General features: G+C 42.9%; 1 protein-coding gene across 3 annotated transcripts in view; it reads left to right on the forward strand.

Moving 5' to 3' along the window:
- Positions 1–18,111, forward strand: part of JMJD1C (jumonji domain containing 1C) — a 146,246-nt gene that overhangs the window by 118,672 nt on the left and 9,463 nt on the right. For all 3 annotated transcript variants that reach the window (XM_052676596.1, XM_052676597.1, XM_052676598.1), the window contains 13 exons: positions 1,406–1,578; positions 2,616–4,825; positions 7,672–7,873; positions 9,541–9,755; positions 10,360–10,512; positions 13,133–13,222; positions 14,594–14,721; positions 14,890–15,103; positions 15,549–15,763; positions 16,253–16,531; positions 16,931–17,099; positions 17,521–17,611; positions 17,715–17,845. In XM_052676596.1, the coding sequence (XP_052532556.1) occupies positions 1,406–1,578; positions 2,616–4,825; positions 7,672–7,873; positions 9,541–9,755; positions 10,360–10,512; positions 13,133–13,222; positions 14,594–14,721; positions 14,890–15,103; positions 15,549–15,763; positions 16,253–16,531; positions 16,931–17,099; positions 17,521–17,611; positions 17,715–17,845 (4,270 nt within the window). The remainder of the gene's footprint in view (positions 1–1,405; positions 1,579–2,615; positions 4,826–7,671; positions 7,874–9,540; positions 9,756–10,359; positions 10,513–13,132; positions 13,223–14,593; positions 14,722–14,889; positions 15,104–15,548; positions 15,764–16,252; positions 16,532–16,930; positions 17,100–17,520; positions 17,612–17,714; positions 17,846–18,111) is intronic.

Here is an 18,111-nt window from a genome sequence, read left to right on the forward strand (position 1 = left end):
CAGATGTTCCCCAGCTCCTCTAGGGAGAAGGTGGTGAGTCTTTTTGCATAATACTGTACCACGGCTTACAGGCAATTTGTGGGAACTCGCCACAGCATGGGAACTCCTGGCCCAACAAGTGTGTGCACTCAGACTTGTGCAAAACCCTGATGGTTGCTTTAAATATTCAAAAGTCTAGAAACAATAACTTCAAAGCTGTAGCACCTGCAGATCTATTTTGTACTCTGTGTCCGTCTGTGTCATGAGAGCTTTGCTGCCCTTTACTGCAGCGTTTCTCTTCTGGTAGTCAGCAAGGCTGGGGAGAAGGAGAGGGATGTACTGATGGGGAGCAAAGAAGGGAGATGTGCTGGGCAGCTCCAGGAGTGAGTGGTGGAACTGTACTGAGAGACTTTGGAGTGTGCATGGGAGCTCTGCTTTCTGTCCCCCTCCCTTCTTCCGGGCTCATCCCTGACACTTGACCAGCGTTCCCCAGAAGAGTGTTTTCCCTTTCTGCCCAGGCTGCAAGTCTGCACATATTTTTCCTAAGGAGGCCTCGAATGGGAGAGGGGAAGGAGCCTGAGAGCTCTCAAAATGTGGTCCATTTTGCAGAGCTGTTCAACAACTTTCAGAAAAGATGCACAAGCAGAAGCTGATTGGCATTGCCAGATGCATTTAGGTATACAGTATAAAATTGTGCATTCTCTGCAATTACCATACTGCAAAAATGTATATGCCTATGATTTAATAGTATGCTGATTATGAGATTATGATGTATAAAAATATGTGGCAACATAAAGCAGATTAATTGAGATTATCATACTTAATCATCTGGAGGGGGAGGAGAGGAATCAACCAGAAAAGAGATGCTTGTATTGTTCACCTTGCTACACAGGTAGCAAGGCACTGTGACACTGCTCTGCTTATTTGTCAGTGACCCTTTTCAGAGACTTGTTATATAGTTGTTTTCCAGAAGTACTGAACCTTGTTTGTCCTTCAGAAGTGGCACTTCTTGCAAGATACTGAGCGCCTCATGGGTGTCTTATTAGTAACTGAACTTACATGCTGTCAGGCTGTCATTGGCTTGTTGATTTTGAGGAAGGAACTTGTGATGCTATTCTGTAAATTAACTATTCTGTAAATTAACAATTCCTGATGAATATTTAAATAGTAAACTGTTCCAAGAATGCTTCTGATAGATGTGAATTATTTTTTATGCTGGAAGTCTAGGGAGAAATATAATCAGATGTTCCAGTTGATCATAAAGTCATTTAAAATGTTAAATTTTATTTGCTGAATTTGATTTGATGCTGAAATAAAATATTTCACTGTACTCATCGTTAGACTGGATATGGAACCTCTTGTGGTACTGTGCTGAAGATCCCGTGATTTCCTTGAAATCTGACTTTTTCTGTGTTGTTGTTAACAGAATACTCCCAGCCCGTGGTTACACCAGCCCACCCCTGTGACCTCAGCTGACAGCCTTGGATTGCTGAGTCACATTCCTGTGCGACCATCCAGTGCAGAACCCCTTCGGCCTCTCAAACTGGCAACACATTCTAGCCCACCACTGTCCAAAAGCATAGTAGAGCATCACAAGGAGTAAGTTCACTGTTGTTCTAACTCCCAGTATCACAGCATGCCTGAGGGTGGTGGCACCCTCTGTCTCTGTTTCCACTCTGCTCCAGCAGGGTCACCCAAGAGCAGGTATGCCCAGGACCACGTCCAGGTGACTTTGGAAGGTCTCCACAGAGGAGACTCCACAGCCACTCCAGGCAGCCTGTGCAAGAGCTGTGACACCTGCATAAGGCAGAAGCACTTTCTGGTGTTCAGTAGAAACCTCCAGTGCTCCAGTTTTTGCTCACTGCCTCTTGTCACTGCTTAGAACCTAGAATCACCAAGGTGGGAAATGACCTCTGAGATCATTCAGTCCAGCCATCCACCGATCACCGCTATTTTCCCCTTAACCACATCCCTCAGTACAGCATCTACGTGTTTCTTGAACGCTTCCACTGATGGTGACTCAGTTGCTTCCCTGGGCCCATTCCAGCACCCAGCCAGTCTTTTGGAGAAGAAATTTTTCCTAACGTCCAAACTGAGTCTCCCCTGGTGCCACTTGAGGCCATTCCCTCTAGACCTATCTCTAGTTACGTGGGAGAAGAGGCTGACCCCCAGCTCGCCACAGTCTCTTGCCACAAGACAACACTGAAAAGTGCCAGGCTCCATTGTCTTTGCCCTCTCCCTTCAGCTATTTATAGACTTTGAAAAGATCCCCTCAGAGCCTCCTCTTGTCCAGGCTGAACAGTCCCTGCTCTGTGCATGCTGTAAAAAGAGCGCAGGACAGGAGGGTACGTTTCAGCAGCTGACATTGTCTTCTAGATTTGTTTTAGTTTGTTTGCAAACGTGGATGCCTGTGATAGGGAAAAGTTTGTCAGCGTGCTGCAAAATAGACTCTGCTCTGTTGACTTTTAATGGTACTTGAATTCCTGAGTCATCTGATGACTTTCGAAAAACTGCCTAATAAAAGATTATTTTGTGCTAATAGATAACTTTGTTCAGAGCACGGGAAGAAAAGTCTTCTGTTTAGCTTGTAGTGATACTTTAGACTAAACTGTGTCTGTATGACCTTTTTTAAACAGAGAATTGGAGAGGAAAGCATTTATTGAACCTTTACGTTCTGCTACGGCTGCGCCGATAAAGACAGAGCTGGAGCAAAGCAGAGCACAGGCAGCAAAGGAGAGCCATATGCACAGACATTTTGCAGATCCAATGTTGAACCAGCTGCCAAGGCCGCCACAGGAGACAGGGGAGCGACTGAGCAAATACAAAGAAGAACACAGGCGAATACTCCAAGAAAGTATTGAAGTTGCTCCTTTTACAGCTAAAATGAAGGCGCTGGAGGGAGAGAGAGAGAACTATTCCAGGGTAACATCCTTATCTTCAAGTCCCAAAAGCCATTCAGTAAAGTATGACAAAGATGCAGAACGCTCTGTGTCAGAACTGTACAAAATGAAGCATTCGGTTCCCCAGAGTTTACCACAGAGTAACTACTTCACCACCTTGTCTAATAGCGTGGTGAATGAACCACCAAGGTCTTACCCGTCCAAGGAAGCTTCGAGCGCATATGTTGATAAGCAAACTAATTGTCCTTCAACAGCAGCCAGTCCCCAGTCTCTTCCTTCTTACGTTTCTTCTCTCTCGAAGCCTCCCCCTTTAATTAAGCATCAACCTGAGAGCGAAGGCTCTGTGAGCAAGGTCCCTGAGCAGCTCTCACAGTCCGTGCAGTCTCACTCGGTTGGTTCTTTTAGAAATGACAGCAGGAGCCCTACTCAGTTGTCAGTCTCGTCTTCAAATGCACTCCGAAGCATGCCTGCCTTGCACAGAGCGCCCGTGTTTCACCCCCCTGTGCACCAGAACCTGGAGAAGAAGGAAAGCAGCTACAGCAGCCTTTCGCCTCCCACTCTGACCCCCGTTCAACCTGTTAATGCTGGTGGTGGTAAGATACAGGAACTGCAGAAACCGCCAACTTTAGTACCTGAACCTAAGGAAGCTCAGACTGTTTACAAGGGCTCTTCTGAACAGAATTTATCAGAAGTGTGGAAGTCTAACAACGCCGCCGCTAGTGAAAAAGTGGACTGGCATGCTGAGAGAGCGAGTGGAAAGTCACAGTCCGCCACGGCATCTGTTATTGTGCGTCCTCCTTCGAGCACGAAATACGAGAGTGTAGCAGCGGTGCAGTCAGCTTCCAAAGATCGAGTCAGTGAGAGATCTTCAGCTGTGACAAATCAAGCAGATTGCCTGAAAACAGCGGAAGCCAGGGAGACTGGAAGAGTCATTCTGCCAAATATGAACTCAGACAGCGCTCGCACACAGTATGAAAAGAAATTTCCAGCTGTCTCGCAAGGCACTGTTGCTCGTTCTGTCACCCCTACCACAGCTATGATCTGCAGTACCAAAATGGACGTGACCACATCTGCGGCCACAACTACCAGCGTGTTGAGCTGGGGCAGCTCAGAAGTGACTTATTCCTCATCAAGCACAGCCCTGGCCTGCACGCCGCTGGAGAGTGCCGGCTCGAGAGCTGCAGGTCAGGCGGCAGCACCGGCCCAGGAGCGCAAGGGCAGCACTCCGGCGCCAGCTGCACCCGTCCCTGGCAAGGCAGGCAGCGCTGCGCAGCCCGGCCCGGGGTTCTCCACCTCTGCCGACTTCGTCCATTTGAAAAAGCACAAGGCGGCGTTGGCCGCAGCTCAGTTCAAAAGTAGTAACCCCAGCGAGACCGAGTCCAGCTCTGTGAAAAATCAGACGTTTTCAACCTCTCTCTCCCTAGACAGTGCTATCGTCTGTAATACAATAAACAAAGCAAACTCTGTAGGCAGTGGGCAAGCTTCCCAGGCGAGTCAGCCAAACTACCACACTAAACTGAAAAAGGCTTGGCTGACAAGACATTCAGAGGAGGATAAAAACACTAATAAAAAAGAGAATTCAGGGAACAGCGTTTCAGAAATTATTAAGCCATGTACCGTCAATTTAATAGCTTCTACATCAAATGATTTGCAAAATAACATCGATAGTAAAATCTTGGCGGATAAGTTTGTGAAGGAAGATAAGCACCCTAGAAGAAAAGCAAAACGAACTTACGAGTCTGGCTCTGAAAGCGGAGACTCTGATGAAAGCGAGAGCAAGTCAGAGCAAAGGACTAAGCGGCAGCCCAAGCCAACTTACAAAAAGAAGCAAAACGATTTGCAGAGGAAAAAGGGTGATGCGGAGGAAGAAGTAAAACCAAATGGTGTTCTTAGCAGGAGTGCCAAAGAAAAAAGCAAGCTGAAGTTGCAGAGCGGCAGTAACAGCAGTGAGTATATTAATCTGCTCTGGAAAAGACAAACTCGTGTAAACTGTGGCAGTGTTAATCCTGGAGGGTCTGTGAGGTACGTGCGGTACCTGGGAAAAGAGTGAATGAGCGTGCTTGTGAAAAAGCACACTTTGGGTTTATCAGGCTTGGGGCCCTCTGAAATATCCCGGTGTAAGAAGTTCAGCATTTTTATGCATATGTGTACAAACTGGTTCTTGGCCTAAAAATAAGCCGTAAACAAACTGGTTTATGCTGTCATACTGGAACAGACTGATGCATATAGTTAGCTATGCACCTTGTACTGATTTTTTGGTGTGTCTAAAAGCTCTGCTGCGTTTATTTTTAGAGTAGTACTGGAGGTGGAGATTGTCCATTGTTGAACTTTAATTTGTCCTTTGATCAGAAAGCCGCAGGCAGTTCCTTGAGAGCCTGATGCCGCTGTTACAATTTGGTTAATCTAATAAAGCTCTGAGGGAGAGTCAGTTCACACTCCTGACAAGAATGCGTATTGATTGTGTGGTGCTCTTGTTTAAGGAAATGTAGGGAAATGGGAATTTCAATTTATATGTAATGATGTTTCACATACCAGATTGTAACTGGATTTATCTCAAAAAGAGAAACTGGTCTGTCAGCGGGCGGGATTTTATTCAAGAACTCAACCCTGTTTTTTATCCTAATTTATTCTTCTCTAAGGAGTATTCTTTTGTCTTTGTTCTGGTGAGCATGAGAAAGTCTACAGCTAAATTACTTTTTGCAAGAATTTTGAAGTACAGTTAGTAAGAAAATGAGCACTGCTCCGTGTAATTACATTCCTTGGCTTTTCACTGCCTGGTGTATAAAGTTACTCTTCTTGTATCTGAGAACACTTGCTGCCTAAGCTGTGCCTTGTCCTGGCAATGTTGCAATCTGTCTGAGGTATTTTGGCTTGGGTCCAGCAATGGTATTAGTGCATCTCTTGTTCTTGTTTTTTCTTCCAACTAAAGGGATGATAAGAGAACACGCCTTTTAAATGTCTCTAAGTCCTGGTTTCCCTTCTTTTTTTTTTTTTTCTCTTTAAAGTGAACTGTAGACACACATGTGACATGTTAGGTCTTGATAACCTTTGTATTGTTGCAAAAGATTTTTTTAATGGTTTGTTGTGGAAAGGTTCATTAGATAACTTAAGGGAAAGCAGTGTCTTCTTGTCCCGACTGGGGTTACGAAACTGTGAAAGCAATGTATGGCGGTACGTTATGGAGTTGTTTCCTGGAATGCAGGTCCAAAAATGGACAGGAGCTTTGGGTGTTCTGCTGTGCTGTCAGTAGCACAGGCTGTATACTGTACCTTAACATTGTGGCTCTATCCCATGATAGCAGCCTTGTGAGCTTACCTACTTCTCATGATACCTGGATAGACCCACAGTCCTTCTTAGACGTGACCTGTTAATCAATCAGCGTTTTGATAGTTCTGTCAGATGTCTTGGGTCAGCGTCATTACAGTTTGAGGGACTGTCAGAGCTTTTCTGACAAAGAGGGCTTTCCCCAAAGATTCATCCCAAACCGTACTTGGCGTGGAGCCTGCAGGAAGGGGAAGGCCATGGGGGTCAGCTGCCTGGGCCCCTGCAGGTGGCTGAACAGAACTGCTGCAGCACGGGGGCTCGGTGGCAGTCACCACGTGGGTGGTATGTGGATGCTGCCAGGGCTGAAGGCCGCGTTGTCCCTGTGCCACTGCTGAAAGCTGTGGGAGCTGTGTGCAAGCCAGACCGCTGGGAGCGGCGGGCTGCAAGGCTCCCTCCTGCAAAGCAGGAATGTTGTAGTCCTGCGAGTGCTGGGGGTCCTCCAAGTGCCTGCCCACAGAGCCTGGAGTCTGGCAGCTACCAGATGATTCCCAGCATCTCTGGATCCAAGGCAGTAAATGTTTTTCATGGACTAGCAAACTGTACTTTGGCCTTTTACTCTCGAGTTTTAGTCCAGTTACCTTTGTGCTCCTCGGGTGAGTCAGTGTATTTTGTGGGCAATGAACTGAGGCATAGAGTCTGTCACCTGCAGTGTTTGTACACGAAGTCTGTGGCAAAATAGTGATCTGAACTCAGGTACCAAGTCCAAAGTTAGCACACTCGCCTCTGCCATCCTGCACCAGATCTGTGCTCACAGGACGTGAACTTTCAAGAGCAGTGGTAGATTAAAGGACAGATACTGCTATCTATCTGCAGGTGGAAACTGGCGCTGCTTAGAAAAGTCATTACATCGAAACCCTGGTTAAATAACAGAAGGATTCAGTTTCAAAATGCTTATGTGAGAATTACACGTCTTACTCAATTGAAAGTGGTAGATGGGCAGATCTGCTCAGCCAAAAGTGGGATGTTTCTTCTCGTTTTCCGCAGCTGACATATTTGAAAGAGAGTGAAGGGATTCTGTGCTTCCTTACTCACTGAGCTCAGGTGAGCTATATGGGTTTAGAACTGCTCTTCTGGAATTCTCAGCTTACAACAAATTCTAAAGAAATAGGATTTTTACATTTTTTAATGCTTTCATTCATTGCGTTGTTGCCTTGAACGCATTTTCACTTGAAACAAAATGCAAACCTTTCTTTTCTTGAAGTACTGTATTACCTTGTGCATTTTTAAGAGGGAGATATTGCAAATGGCTTTAGTGGAATCCTTTGTGAATGGCATACTTAACGTAGAAGAAGGCCGTGTGTTTAAGTTTTTAGACTTGTGCTGACAGGGGAGAAAATGGCCGTGATGGTGCAGTATGTTATGGGTGTCAGAGATGCACACGTAGTAGTGCAGAATGCTGGCTGATCTGAGCGTGCTCCGAGTACGAGGGCTGCCTGTGCCTCATCTGAAACCCCTCTCACTTTTGCAGCTGGAATACCTCGCTCGGTGTTAAAGGATTGGCGCAAAGTGAAGAAGCTGAAGCAAACAGGAGAGTCCTTCTTACAGGACGATTCTTGCTCTGAAATTGGACCAAATTTGCAAAAATGCAGAGAATGTAGGTTAATAAGAAGCAAGAAGGGTGAAGAACCAACTCACTCGCCGGTGTTCTGTAGATTTTACTACTTTCGACGGTAAGAGCGGCTGTTTGCTGATCTCTGGTGTTCTTAACTTTTGAAAATGATAATGACAAAGGGCTTTTGTTCTTGAAAGCTTGTCTGATTTTTCCGGCTCACTTTGCCTGATAAACGATGTGGTATTTACATGTATATTTCTTGCTTCTTTTCTGGATTGACTGTGCTTCTATTTGAAGCTTTTACAGCGGTCATGAGAACAGCTGCCCGGTGTACCTTAGGCAGGCAGAAGATGGAGCGCATCACCATCACACAGGTGTCTGACATTTGAAGTGGCATTTTCAAAAGGCAGCCTTCAGTCGCTCTGGACAAGTTGTACAACCGCAGGGTTGTGCTCATTCGTAATTGTTCTTGTGCCAGTAGGTGGTGGGAACGCTGCTTAAGGCCTTATGGGAGTTGTCTGAGGACAGAGGAGTTGTGCCCTCCCTTTTCCCAATTCTGGCAAACCAAGGAGCCTCCTAGATCAGGAGGAATGCAGCGTAGCACGCATGGCACAGCAGCACAACTGTCAGCACGGGTCTGAACGGCATTAATTCGGATGTGGGCTCTGCTGGTGATACAGATCCAGCGTGTGTTGGAAAGGACATTGCTGTTCCCCAGATGGAGTTTTAACTTTTTGGAACAACGCTATAGTTAGAAAAGTCAGTAGTCCTGAAAGGGTTTGTTTTAAGGTTGGACTCAGAATACATTGGCATAAGAATATTTGCTTCCCAGTGTGGCAGTGATAGACTGTGAGCTGCTTCTCCTGCGTGAAAGAGACAACATCAGTAATAAAACTCTGCCAGCGTTTTCAAATGCTGTCATGGAATGTAAAGTACAAATGTTTTGAATTTAATGTGGTATATTTTACAGCTTTTTAATTATTTTCATTGTTTAGATAGTAGGAACCAAATTGTAAATGAGGCTTCCTCTGCTGTTGGTAGTCATTATTGTAACTGAATGCTCCTCTTTTCTTCTATGCACATCTGAATATCGTGTTTTTTGTTCTTCTGAATTTGGGACTGTTTTACTGACATTGCTGTGTTATTCCTTAAGCATTATAATAATCATACATGTTTGTTGTATTAGGCGAGATAGAGTAACTGACTGCTTAAAATAGGCTAAATATAGGCATGGCTAGTCAGGTGGTGTTGAATAGGATCACAGGAAAACCTTTTGTTATTTTAATGGTGGGAAATTAGCTGACACAAAAATGTCATCTTGTATTGGTGATTTTTCCTGCCTCGATAGACTTCGGTGGTGTTCTGACTCCTGTTTTCTGAGGTTGAGAGCAGTAGGATTGGAAGCGCTGTAAAATAGAGTCACTGAGTGATTGCTGTCCTAGATGCTGTAAAAACTAAAGGCGAGGTCTGGGTGGACCCAAACTTTAGGCAAACAAAAAAGACAACTTTTCTGTCTGCCATTTTAAAGCAGTAATAAATGTTACAGAGGGAGAATGAATAGTGAACTGAATCCAGTATGTGGTCTGCCTGAAAAGTTTCATATCTCCTTGCTGTTCATTTTAAAACCATTTTTTGTGGCAAAATTCATTTTTTAAAGTGGGAAATATGACAGAATGGTAAAACAGAGAACGTTTACTTGTTTTAAGACATAAGGTAAAGTAGTAAGTAAAGTGAGCCACAGAATGTAATGACGCATGCAGTTAAACTGTTTGTTTTCATTTGTAGGTTATCTTTCAGTAAAAATGGAGTGGTTAGGATAGATGGTTTCTCCTCTCCTGATCAGTATGATGATGAGGCACTGAGTTTATGGACACATGAAAACTATGAAGATGATGAACTGGACCTGGAAACTTGTAAATATATTTTAGATATCATAGGGGACAAGTTTTGTCAGTTGGTAACATCCGAGAAAACAGCCATGTCCTGGGTGAAAAAAGACGGTAAGGGACTCTCAGATTCTTTGTTCTCTGCGTTCTGCAGTTTTATTGAAGCATTTGCACTTGCTGTGATGTTCTGCCTCCTTCTGAGCACTTGCTTTCTATGGGAATACATGGGGACGGGTCAGGAGCCTTCCTCAGTGGGCTGTGGAGCTGCAGGGAGTTCCCTCCTGGTGCCCAGGGCAGGCACCTGCCTTAGCAACCGCCTTGCCAGCTCAGCTGTCTTGAGATTAAATGTATCCTGTAGGCAACAAGGTGAAAACCCACCTTTCATTTCTTGGGAGTTAAGGGTATGTTTTAAAGAAGTCCTTCATCATACTTGCAGTGCACATATGATGAGAGGGAATATTCTTTCTGTGTTATTTTAGTCTTTGGTTTTGAATGCTTTAACCTCTTTGTAGTGTCTTGACACAAGCATTGATGGGGATGTCGTGTGATGCAGCTAAGGGAATAAACGTTGGTGGCCTATTTATGAAGGATCACTTTCCTTCTCCACGCCTGGTTGCATCTGAGGGGAAAATCACAAATGCTTCATTTATTAAGACCATTCATTCTGTGCTTTGCATTTAAATTTCCGTCCTTTTATTCTGCTTATTTTGTATTTCAGCCAAAATTGCATGGAAGAGAGCAGTGAGAGGAGTCCGTGAGATGTGTGATGCATGTGAAGCCACATTATTTAACATTCACTGGGTCTGCCAAAAATGTGGATTTGTGGTCTGCCTAGATTGTTACAAGGCGAAGGAAAGAAAAAGTTCTAGAGGTCAGTTCTTTGTGAACCAGAGTGTTGTATCTGCTGTTTGTTCTCATTTGTTGCAAAGCTGCTGATCCATTAAGTGTAACTGACTTTCTGTAAAACATGAAGTTAGTACTTCTGTGTTTTGGTGTCTGTTAATTTCTCCTCTTTTTTTCTTTTTTGGTAAGTAAACATAGAATCATTCAGAAGGCAACTGATGAGGGGCTGCTTTAGGTCTTTATCCACTTTTCCTTTGTCTTGTGAGCATCACCTTGGATATTGCTTGTGCCTGCTCCTCAGGGATGAATCTGGTTCTCCAGCTGCAGAACTCTCTTACCTCCTGTTCTATGATAGCTCCCTGCTGTTAGGGCTTGGTGTCAATGCTTTCTGGAGTTTTCTCTTCAGAAGTACATGGATTGTCATACTGACTTAGCCTACTTTCTTATTACTGAAATGCAAGACAGGAAAAAATAGTCCACCGCGTATTTAAAATGAGTATTAATGGAGGTTTTAAAATTCAGCAGCCTCCACATACTCAGTTTGATCTAATTCCTGTGCTTTAATGGAAACGTCCACCTTAATGCATGGTAAGGTGCAACAGGACTGACCGATTTCTGAGCAACCCAGCCTGATTGCAGCTGAGTTGGGGATGGTCTTGGAAGGTGGGTCTGGACATCAGCTCTCTGCCATGACATGGCTGCTCAGGCTGGTTGTTGGGAAGGGCTGCCTTCCCTGGATGGCAGGCATCGTGCCCTGGCACAATCCTGTGGTGAGACGCTGTGCCAGAGAAAGATTCAAGTATAATGCTGTTCTGAGAAGCATTTCCATGTTTGTCATAGCAACTTAATGTCACATATGTGAAACGTTAGTAAAATAGTGTGCAAGTATTAGATGGCAAATCTTTAGTAAGTTTGGAGATTCTCATCTGCTTTGTCCTTGGCTGTCAGCGAGGAGCCTCCAACGCTGTGGTTCTAAGAAATGCTCTGAGATTGTCATCGAAGTTTCTGGGGAATGAACGCTGGTGTTTTCCAACACTGAGAACAGTCGTTAATGCTTGAAGTATGGGAAGCTGCTCCAGCAGCTCTTAACTGGCTTAAGGCCGCGTGTGCACATATGTGTGCATTTGTCTGGTGTGGCTTGGGATATACTCTGAATATTATTTACCCTAGTGGGAACATGCAATCAGAGGCTTTTTATAGCACGTGTTATCCAGCCAGGAAAATGTTAGTAAAACCTCTTCAAAGTTTAAAAAAACAGGGTACAGAAGCAGGCTTCAGTCTTTCAGCAGGGAAGCATTTCTCTTTGCTGTTCATCACAGCATTACAGGCAGAAGCAGAAGTATATCCTCCCTCTCTGCAGCTTTACTTCTCATGATACTGCAGGGTTAGTGTAGACCTTTACTTTGGCAGCCTTTCAAAGCTGAGAACCACCCACCCTTCTCTGTATAATACCACTTTATATTACAGCATTTTTCCTGGAACTGGTAGTTGTTTTTACAGTTGCTAAATGTAATGGAGAATACACTGGTTTCCCACTGCTTCAGCAGGAATGTTAGAGGTTCAAGTGTTCAATATTTAAGTATCTATCAATGACTTTTCTTATTACTTTAGAACATGAATGATTGTGTGTCTGTTTTCACCTTCGTATGGTTCCTGGCACCCTCAAGTGGAGTGCCACGTTATGGCATTCTAGTGATAAAATACGTTAGCTGGATACATGTGGCTGTGGTTTGGATTTATATTCATGTTCAGTTTTATATTTCAATGCGTTACAAGTTGCAGAAACAAGAAAATAGCTAACGGATTGAATGCTTGTGTGCAAGGAACATCTGGTAGGCTCTGTACATTACAGTGCAAAAAATAATGCTCTGAGTATGCTAAATGCATCTTCTGGTGTATTCAGCTTGTGCTGCTAATTACAAAAAGCAGAGCAAACTGGTGAAAAGTTTTGAAGCGTCTCTGAAAAGTAGAGGTTCTGTGGGTGGGATGTAAGGCTGGCAATGGAGAGAGAAACTGTGTTCCTTTTGCGGCCCAAAATCCCGTAGCAGATTGGTGACTGGCTGCCTGGCCAGACATTTCTCACTCTCATTCTTTCTCTGTTGTCTTTACGCTGCACCTTTTTTTCTGGCTGGGACAGAGAATCTCTCTCTCACTGGCTCATGCCCCAGATGATTTTCAACCAGCACACACAGGATGTGGTTTTATGGTTGCTTTAATCTGACAGAAATCTGTGATGCAACTTCCCTCTCCTTTGTGCCACCAGTAACTTTGATGTGGCAGTGTGTTTGCCCGAATCAGAACTTACTCACCTGTCAGTTGATCTTTCTGGCTTGGTTGGCCCTCTCTGAGTCGCTGCCTTACAGTTGGCTGCTCCCTACATATAAAGTGGGTATACTTTGAGGCTCTGAAGTTGTTGATGAGGGTCTGTGTTACTAACCTGGCTACTTCAGATTTCAGTAGTACTGTAAAACTGCTTGTTCTTTTCCTTATTTTGAGAAGATGTTGAATGCAAATATCTGTCACACAGAATACCAGTGCAAAAGGCTTTTACAGTGTATAGAGAACAGTGTTTCTAGATAAAAACAATCAGAATACATTATCTCTGTGTATCATTTAAGCAAAGTAAAACAGTTGGGATTGCTTTACAGATAAGGAACTGTACGCCTGGATGAAGTGTGTGAAGGGCCAGCCTCATGATCACAAGCACCTGATGCCAACACAGATTATCCCAGGCTCTGGTAAGGCCACCTGTAAACAAGCAGGATGGTGTTTTTTATTCTCAGATCCTTCTGTGAAGACAGACCAGAGTGGTTTCTTGAAAATTCCCGTTTTCCATTTAGAAACCTGCCAGCTGTGTCACATCTTTGCAGGAAGGCAAGTGGTTCTGGTCTGCTGAAAGTGGTGATGAGAGGAGGAGCTGTAGGCTGATGGGTTTCTGAAAAGGTTTGGGGGACAGGCAGTGAGGGCACTCAGGGCATTTGCTGAGGCTGGTTGGTACCTTTCCAAAGCAGAATAAAGCAGCCAGAATGTGCTAGTAAATCTTAACTTCAGTGTTAAAAGAAAGTTTCAGAACAGTGCCAACAAAGAGCATTGTGTGGCACCAATTCTTCAGAGCTTTGTTTCTCGCTATTCATTTATCTCTGTGCAGTTTGTTTTTATACTTTTATACTGTGTAGTTTGGTTTTTTTGTCTCTCCTTGCCCCTGAAGAAGAAATAAAAGATTCACAGATGGATTCACAAAAGATGGATGTCTGCTTGAGCATCATCAGGCAGAAAGCAGTGAGGGAGCTTGTGATTAATGAAAAACTGGCAGTAATTCTAAAACAAGTTTCATGCAGAAGTGTGGTTAGATGCGGTCGTTGCACAACTGTCTCTGTGATCTTCAGTAGCACTGATACAGAGCAAGGAGATGAAAACCCAAATGTACCTTTAAGCATGTTAAATAAATTGCCAAGTTATTTTAAGCTGGAAATACAGGCACAGTTGTTTTTTTTAATGATTTGTTGCATGTTAGTTCAGGTAAAAATAAAGGTTGGTTGGATTCTATAATATATTCAGATTGTGTCATTCCCCAGAACAGGTTCTGTTCTGAAACTGGCTTTAATTTTAAACTGTGAATGAACCGCTCATCTGGCACAGTGAAGCCTGCCTGCATGCCCTCTGCTTTTTTGTTCTGTGCATATCTGTTACCAAACAAACTTACAGTACATGATCACATCCTAATTTTTTTTTTGTCCAGACATGGCTCACTTCAGTCTGTAGTTGGGCAGTTTTATTGAATGAAGCAGTGATGTGCCTGCTGACCAGTGCTGGGTGACTGACTGGCCTGCTCTGAGCCATGTGAGGAATACGGAGGGGAGTTCAAAATACACAAGAGAGTAGAATGCACTTACTTAGTTAAAGGTCTCATCTCTTCCAGTGTGACTTTCGTGGTAGATTGGACGGTCCTTATACAGTATTTTTGAGTGTTCAGCTATTAAAAAAAAGCTAAATGGAAGTTTTTAAAAGATATGCAGGTAGCATTTTCAACTCTGCAAGTGTGTGTACTATACAAAGGGCAGCAAAACAACTCACAAATGCTGATCGTTTTCTTCTCAATTGTTCTCTAGTTTTGACAGATCTTCTGGATGCTATGCACAATATTAGAGACAAATTTGAAATAAAATCCCACTGTCAGTGTACTAGCAAGCAAAACATGCAAGCTGGCAAGCTCCCAGCAATGAACGGTGTGTCTCAGGTGAGTCTAAAATGTGTGTGCATGCACAGCAGTCTGTCTGGTACATGTGGATTTTTACATCTGAGCGGTGTCAGTGGCGTTTCAATTTGCATACGCAGTGGTTAGGTGCTGTCGTTGTCTTCTGTGTGCGTTAAAGCAAAGTTATACACTTAAATTTGTTCTTTACAGGTTTTGCAGAATGTCCTTAATCACAGTAATAAAATTTCTCTGTGCATGCCTGAGTCTCAGCAGCAGAATACCCCTCCGAAGTCTGAGACAAACGGCAATGCAAGTCCGAGGAGCGATGTCAGCACAGACAGCAAGCTAACGCCGCCCGAATCCCAGTCACCGCTGCATTGGTTAGCTGATCTTGCAGAGCAGAAAGCCAGAGAAGAAAAGAAAGGTACGGGTTTCATGTTGTCTTACCACATGCATGATTTTGAGGCGCCAGGAATAAGTAATTCAATTCATTAGGAATAGTTCACTCTATTTCTTGATTAGCAAGAAGAAAAGATGATACTGTTTTTCTCCATAATTTTAATCTAGAAACTTTCTCCCACTGGTATCAAAATCAATTGCCAGAAGAACTGCTAGCAGAATGCATGTGTAATGGGGCAGTATTTCCAGCCAGAGCATCTTTCATTTGTGACAGATACTCAGCTGTGTGTCCGAGGTGCTGAGGAAGGCGTTTTCATGGTTGCAGTGTTTGCGCTTTGGAGGATCGCGTTCATTCCCTGTTGCGTTTTCTGGTGCTCCAGTGCTACAGCATTTTAACCACCGCTATAAAATGCAGCATAACGGTGTCTGCATGCAGCAGTGTAAACTCCCAGTGATTATTTTTGTTTTAGAAAACAAAGAGTGTCCTTCTGGAAAACATTCGAAGGAGGAGAAAGACCAGGACAGTTTGGAGTCCCAAAACTGTAAAAGCTCCCCTACTGCATCTCAGAACAATGAGCAGGGCTCAACCTTACGAGATCTGTTAACAACAACAGCAGGCAAACTGCGTCTGGGTTCTACAGATGCTGGTATTGCTTTTGCTCCGGTTTACTCTACGGGAACAGCAGTAAGTGCATGGGTTTTTCCTTTGGGGTTTGAAAATGTGCAATATTTGTTCTGGTATATTGTAATTCCAGCAGTCTGATAGGTGTATTGCTTTAGATAGTAATTTGTAATTAAAAATTCAGTACAGATTTCCTGAACGAGCTGACAGTTATGCGTATATAAATGTGTGCACACATATTTACTTGAATGTAATGTGTGTGTATATATAGATGCACATAATTGGTACATGCTATGAAGAAAATGTTTGTGGAGTTAAATAAAACATTTGCTTGGCAAAATAAAGGGAGGTTATGATAGTTTGAGTTTTGTTTTACCTGTGTATTTCTAACCTGTTCCAGGTAAGAATGTTTGCAACTACCCACAAAGGAAGTAGATAGCTGTAAGCTTTTCAGTGATTATGAAATGTTGTCATTCTGCTGCAGGGGGGAAAGAGTCACAATTCTATTTGTTTTCACATTTTTAAAACACACTTCTGTTTGTTTTCTAATAGAGTAGCAAGAGTGGAAGGACTATGCCAAACATTCTTGATGATATCATTGCTTCAGTGGTAGAAAACAAGATTCCGCCAAATAGAGCACCAAAGATGAATGTAAAATCTGAAGTAAAAGATGAGCCAAAGGAAGACAGAAAATGTATTCAGGATGATGGCAATAAGTTGTACAGTGATATTCAGTATTCTTGGATCTGTGATAAACATGTTTTGTGGCTCAGAGACCATAAAAACAGCAACAACTGGAAGCTCTTCAAAGAGTGCTGGAAACAAGGGAGGGTAGGTATTGGGCAGTTCTGCCTGTAAGATGACCTCAGTATGAAGTATGGTGAAGGAGTTATGTTACAGCACAAAGTTTGCTTGTCTCTGTGTTTGCAAATGTGGTGTTATCACATTTTAGTGCAGTGGGCAAAAGTTAGTCAGCTATTATGCCAGGCATGTACCTTATGTAGTTCAAACTGAAATAAACTGCTAGTAATCAAGAAAGAATTACTGTTACAGAGATAAAACCATCAAAAATCTGTTTGATGCCTTGGGTATGGTTGGAAGTTTTGATAGCAGCTCAGTACAACCAGAGCCTTCAGTGCATCTTTCAGAAGCATTTGTATTACAATTTAATTGAAGGATGTGTTTTCTCCAGAAAGAATAAGTACTTTTGTTCTTTTTTTCTCTACACAGCCTGTTCTAGTGTCTGGTATGCATAAGAAAATGAACTTCAGCCTGTGGAAAGCTGAGTCCATTAGTCTAGATTTTGGAAACCAGCAAGCTGATATCTTGAACTGCAAAGACAGTATTATTTCAAACACCAACGTCAAAGAGTTCTGGGATGGTTTTGAAGACGTTTCAAGTATGTTATTTTGAATATATTATTCCATAGACTCTAAACACAGTCAGTGTTAGAAACAGTTAATAATAAACTTTATCGATCTTGAGGCTTTGAAGGAAATTTAATTTAAAAGAAAGCTCTAGCTAATCTATTTAAAGGGAGTAAGTATAATGAAAGCTTGTGTTTTGTACCTTCGCAGAATTTGAGATACACTAACACACAATTTCCTAGGTTAGATGTTATTAAGAAACCAAACAGCATAACTGGTTCCTTACCTGGTTGAGTTTGTTTTGTGTTTTTTCTTGAATCTCTGACTTAATAATCCCCTCTTTTATGTGTGAAGTCTTGCATAAGCAGGTTAATGTTACAAGCAATGTTTTCATTGAATAAAGTAGAACACCTGCAGTATCCTCATTCTTAGTAATTCCTTTGTTACTTGCAGAACGGCAGAAAGTAAAAAATGGAGAATCAGCTCTACTGAAATTGAAAGATTGGCCTTCTGGTGAAGATTTCAAGGCTATGATGCCAGCAAGGTATTTGAGTTTTTAATATTTAATATTCAGATATTCTAGTTTCTGTTGATTTTTATCTCTACATGTAAATGACACGAATTCATAATTTTTTCCCTTTCTTCAGATATGAAGACTTACTGAAAAGTTTACCCTTGCCTGAATATTGTAGTCCAGAAGGGAAATTAAATTTGGCTTCTCATCTGCCAGGGTTTTTTGTCCGTCCAGATTTGGGACCCAGACTATGCAGTGCATATGGTGAGTGTGCCCTAGAATTGTAGCAGTTAGCTCTTCCCTTATCATTGCAGAATGTTGTTTCATATTGCTTGATAAAAATCTGAGCATGATTGGAGGATAATTACTGACTGAATGTTGAAGAAATCCTTTACTGACTCACTTACTAACAGTGCCTCATGTACATCAGAAACATGAGTTTATATTCTTCTGCCTTTCTTTTCATCTTCTCTTGTGCTGTTTGTTAGTCTCCTAATGCATGTAAATGGTTAGTGACTTTAACACAGAGC

Source organism: Tympanuchus pallidicinctus, unplaced genomic scaffold (genome assembly GCF_026119805.1).
Source record: "Tympanuchus pallidicinctus isolate F22 unplaced genomic scaffold, pur_lepc_1.0 scaffold16, whole genome shotgun sequence".
Taxonomy (NCBI): domain Eukaryota; kingdom Metazoa; phylum Chordata; class Aves; order Galliformes; family Phasianidae; genus Tympanuchus; species Tympanuchus pallidicinctus.